This window comes from Penaeus japonicus, unplaced genomic scaffold (assembly GCF_977035675.1).
Source record: "Penaeus japonicus unplaced genomic scaffold, GWHDUDI00000001_assembly GWHDUDI00000003, whole genome shotgun sequence".
Taxonomy (NCBI): Eukaryota; Metazoa; Arthropoda; class Malacostraca; order Decapoda; family Penaeidae; genus Penaeus; species Penaeus japonicus.
In genome coordinates, this window is record NW_028234405.1 from 36,742,875 (window position 1) to 36,747,749 (window position 4,875).

General features: G+C 35.1%; 1 protein-coding gene across 1 annotated transcript in view; it reads right to left on the reverse strand.

Moving 5' to 3' along the window:
* Window positions 1–1,608: 1,608 nt before the first annotated feature.
* The window catches only part of LOC122260610 (uncharacterized), a 160,046-nt gene continuing 156,779 nt past the window's right edge, over window positions 1,609–4,875 (reverse strand). Inside the window, exons 6-8 of the mRNA XM_086531880.1 lie at window positions 3,322–3,546; window positions 2,795–2,904; window positions 1,609–2,287 (exon numbers count right to left, since the gene is read on the reverse strand). Coding sequence (XP_086388006.1) covers window positions 2,804–2,904; window positions 3,322–3,546 — 326 coding nt within the window. The 3' untranslated portion in view covers window positions 1,609–2,287; window positions 2,795–2,803. The remainder of the gene's footprint in view (window positions 2,288–2,794; window positions 2,905–3,321; window positions 3,547–4,875) is intronic.

Below are 4,875 nucleotides of genomic sequence, written 5' to 3' on the forward strand. Positions count from 1 at the left end.
ATATCCCCCCCCCCCCACATTTTAACGGATAAAGGGAGGAGATATAGGGGATCAAGTAAGCATAACAATATATATTTATATATATATATATGTATATATATGTGTATATATATATGTATATATATGTGTATATATATATGTATATATGTACATATATAAATATATTTATTTATATATACACATATGTATATGTGTTTATTATCGATCAGCTGATGTCCAGAGCGAGCTTATTGCAGTCGTTCGAAAGGCCATCCTCACCGATAGTAAAATGATTGATGATAAATCTTAGAAAACTATCTTGTGATTTTTCATTTCTGTTTGTTTTTTTTTCTTTTCGAACTCTTCTAGAGACGATTGTTCTGAAAATAAAAGGGGTACACTTGATCTTGATACAGGGGATAATTGGACGGACTGGAAATCTTTCATAAATACACTTTTCCCGTTTTGAAGAAAAGAAAAAGAAAAATGCGCAGCATATTTTTTATGCTTTGTTGGCAATTAGCAATGATAGGATCCATTGAAAACCTGTTAGATATAACCTTGTTCCAACTTTTGTGACTTAATCATTTATTTGCAACCGCAAAATCTTAATGTTTTCCTGATTTAATGATTTTTCAGCAACCATAATATCTTAACACTGGAGATGATGATCTATCAAACTGTAATGAAAATGAAGCTTTAAACGTAAAATTAGGAATTATAGCAATAATGCTAATGATGATAATGATGATAACGATAACAGTAATAACAACGATAATAATGACAACTATGATAACAATGGTAATAGTATACAAATAATAATAATGATAATGGTAATGATAACAACGATTATAACAATGATGATGATAATCATGTTATTGATAATAATGATAACGGTAATGCTGATAATAATAGAGATAATAAAGATAATGAGAGAGAAAGAGATATAGAGAGGGGAAAAAAGAGAAAGAGAAATGATCTATGGACATTTAGTCCATTAAGTGACTTCTTGTAACTCTTGGCCTGACGTCACCGCGGATGGAGCAACAGGTGATCCTATTACGTACTCGGTAGGAGGAATCACCAACTTACTGAACGCTATTGTCCTGTCAGTTGAACTTCTAGAAGTCGGGAGGGAAAGACAGAGTGAGAGAGAGAGAGAGAGAGAGAGAGAGTGAGAGAGAGAGAGATAGAGAGAGAGAGAGAGGGAGAGAGAGAGAGAGAGAGAGAGAGAGAGAGAGAGAGAGAGAGATTGTTCGAAACATGTACAATCAAAGAAGAATAGACGGACAAAAAGAGAGATGGATAAATAGGTAGTTAGGCAGATAGATGCAGTCTATATGATCTACCGTTATTGATTACCTAGCATGGGAAGTTGAAACCATGTGTGACTAAAAAAAAAAAAAAAAAAAATAATCGTGTGAATATTCAAAGGAATAGTGAAAAACTTCTTTATTATTTCTAAGAAGAGGAAAGTGTATCTGTATCTTTTGAGACTTTCAATAAGTGTCATTTCATCCAAACGTTTATATCAATAGAGGAGTATTATGGTTAAGATCCCTTGATTGAATATATTGTTTCAATATAAAAACGAATGAATTCATGGGGAGGTAGGTAATCAAGTGAGGAGTTGCTCTATATTCCTATATTTCACTGTCACAATTCCAGTCTCAATACAATTAATTTTAGAAAGACAATATCATCTTCACAGAAATTACCGCCAATTAAAACATGAGTCCAAAGACAGACGAATTTCCTCTGGTTTCGCCATCCTTTAAAATCATAATACTTTATTTCTTTTATGATGACTACTTAACACATAATGTTCATGATATGTTTACTATTCTATTTCACTAATAACATTTTTTTTTCCAATATACCAGGAATGCATAAAATTCCTGTGCCTTTCACATGTATCAAAACATTTTATACACATCTAGCACAAGTCCACAGTGACAGCGAGATATATCTAGATATAAAGATGGATATTGTTCAGCTCTGCTTAGAATCTAGGAAAATATTTTTCACTTCTGAAAAAAAAACATCACTGGTCTTCGCTGCAGTCAGGAAGGAAACCATCCTTATGTCTAGCAAACGTGGAAGTGTCTCTGTCTCTCCGACAAAAAGCAAAAAACAAAACAGAAAAAAACTAAAACACATGTAGGTTTGGGTTGTGGCCCTCCCATCTTGCTCTGTGCCAACTCGCCTAGAGCGACTGGCACTCGGGGCGTGGCGCTGTCGTTGAAGCTTGAATCGTGGCCTCCTTTTCCCTCCGTCTCTCTCACACACAGACTTGTAATTTCGTTCCCTGTAATAGAAATGAGATCGAGTTGGGCTCCAACATAGCATGGTTCTGATTTCATGGCTGAATCATTCTAGCAATTATTTGTATTGCGAGATTAAAACATCATTTCCTCAATAGAGAATTAGTGAACCTAATCAACGAATCCAAACGAAATGATGCTCCTATCAACACGTAAACCAAAAACCAATTAACTGAAACCGCGGACGTTAATTAGTGATTATTTTCAGGTAAAACTATACCCCTCCTCCTCCCTCCCATCCTCCTCGAAGTCCTTTTCTTCCTTCTCCTCTATCTCTCTCCCCCTTCTCACTCCCCTCCCTCTCTTCCTCCTTCTCTCTTTCCTACGCCTCCTCCTCTTCTCACTTCCACTCCGCTCTCTCCTCCTCCCCTCCCCCCTCCTCTTTCGTCTCTCCTTCCCCCTCCCCTATTCCCCTTCCCCCTCCCCACCATCACTCTTTCCCTCCCTTCCTCTCTCCACATCGCATCCTTCTTCCCTGTTCGACATCTTACCTGCACTAGTTAACTCCAGGGAATCTTCATGATGAAATTAGGACTCACGTAGATCTTCAGGTCCATCAGATCGAAGAGTAGGTCCTTCGACTGTCCTGCCACGGGGATACCTGAGAGAGGAGCCTTTGGGTTAGGAAATTGCGCCTGGGAAATGCTGGAAGTTTGTGTGAGGATTATTTTTTCTTTTCTTTTATGATGGGTGTTGTCATTTTATATTAAATGAATAAGTTATTGTACTCCCCAAGGCTTAAAAGATATGTTATGTGGTATCCACAATACTAAAAAGATTTGATCTCTTTTTCTGACTCTATTTTTTTTCTTTATTTCTTGGAAATACATCTAGCGGAAGGTCATCTTTCAAAGCCTTCTCATCTCATCGTAAGCCAAGATACCTTCTTCCCTTAGTAGGTTTACCTCCTATTTCTGCGAACCGTCCAAGAGTAAAAGCGAATCCGGACTCTGTACAGTGAGGGGAGCCTAGCGCAGTCAAGAGCGAAGCGCGACGCAAACGACACAATGGGACTCACTCTGAACCATGATCTTGTAGGTGTACGTCTTGCCATCTTCGAGGGACATGCTGGTGTTCCTGGTGAGGAAACCCGTGACGGCGTCGAGCTGGAAGTGGTGGTCGCCAGGTGGTGCGAACAGCTGGTAAGCCACGGCCGCGCATGGACACCTGGCGGAGTATCCGGGGCCCAGGGGACACGTGAGACCGAGGTCCTCGTCGGTGCTCCACGACCTGTACACCACGCCTGGGGAAGGGGTTGCAGGGGGGTGGGGGATGGTTTACTATATCAATTGTATATACGTATATATCACATACTCCTGTTCATACATTCATACAGGTACAGCCACACATTCATGGAATTACAAAAGATCAACACATAAGTAGAAAAACACCCAGGCAATGGACACATATGCTTATAACACCCAAAGTCTATAGCTTTCCAAAATTAGCTTAGAACCAATTTTATTGCTTATGTATATATATATATATATATATATATATATATATATATATATTATATATATATATATATAATACATACACACGCACGCACACACACACACACACACAAACACACACACACACACATATATATATATATTATATATATATATATATATATATATGTATATATATATATATTATATATATATATATATATATTATATATATATACATATATACATACATATATATACATGTATATATGAAAAAAATATATATATATTTATATATATACACATAAGAAAATCAAAACAAAACAAAAAAACAAACAAAAAGCGAGGAAAATCCAAACTTCGACTATTAGACTTGGAAGACCATAAAACAAATTTTATTATCTCATGTGAAAAGTTGATAAGATGGAGATAATACTATATGAAGTAAGTTTTTGAACCGGAAACATTTTCCACTGTGTAACTTTTCCCTTATCTCAGAGGGGAGACTTTACCATTCTGCTTGTTGCTGTTTTTATATACATTTTTGTTGTTGGTTCATATTCATCTTTATTGTTGTTGTTGTTATTATTGTTATTATCATCATCCTTGTCATCATTATCATTACTACTACTGTTGGTATTATCATCATCATTATTATTATCGTTTGTATCATTATTGCTATCATTATCATTTGTTTTGTAATTATCATTATCGCCCATTACCCTTATCATCACCACCATGATCATTATCATTATTAATATTGTTATCATTACTATTTTCATTATCATCATTATTAATCTTATTACTATTATCATCATACTTGCTATCACTATTACCACTATCATTATTGTTATCTTTATCAATGTCATTATCTTTATGATAATCCGTATCAATATCATTATCATTATTATCATTATCATCATCATCATTAGCTTTATCATTACTTTTATCAGTATTATTGTTAATATTATTATCACTAGCATCTCTACGATATCTTTATTATCATTATCATCTTTATTATCATTACCATTATTGTTTTATAATTGTTTTTATCATTATTGTTATTATCATTATTAAGATTATTATTATTTTTGTAATCACTATCATTGCTCTTATCATTGTAAATTATCATTATC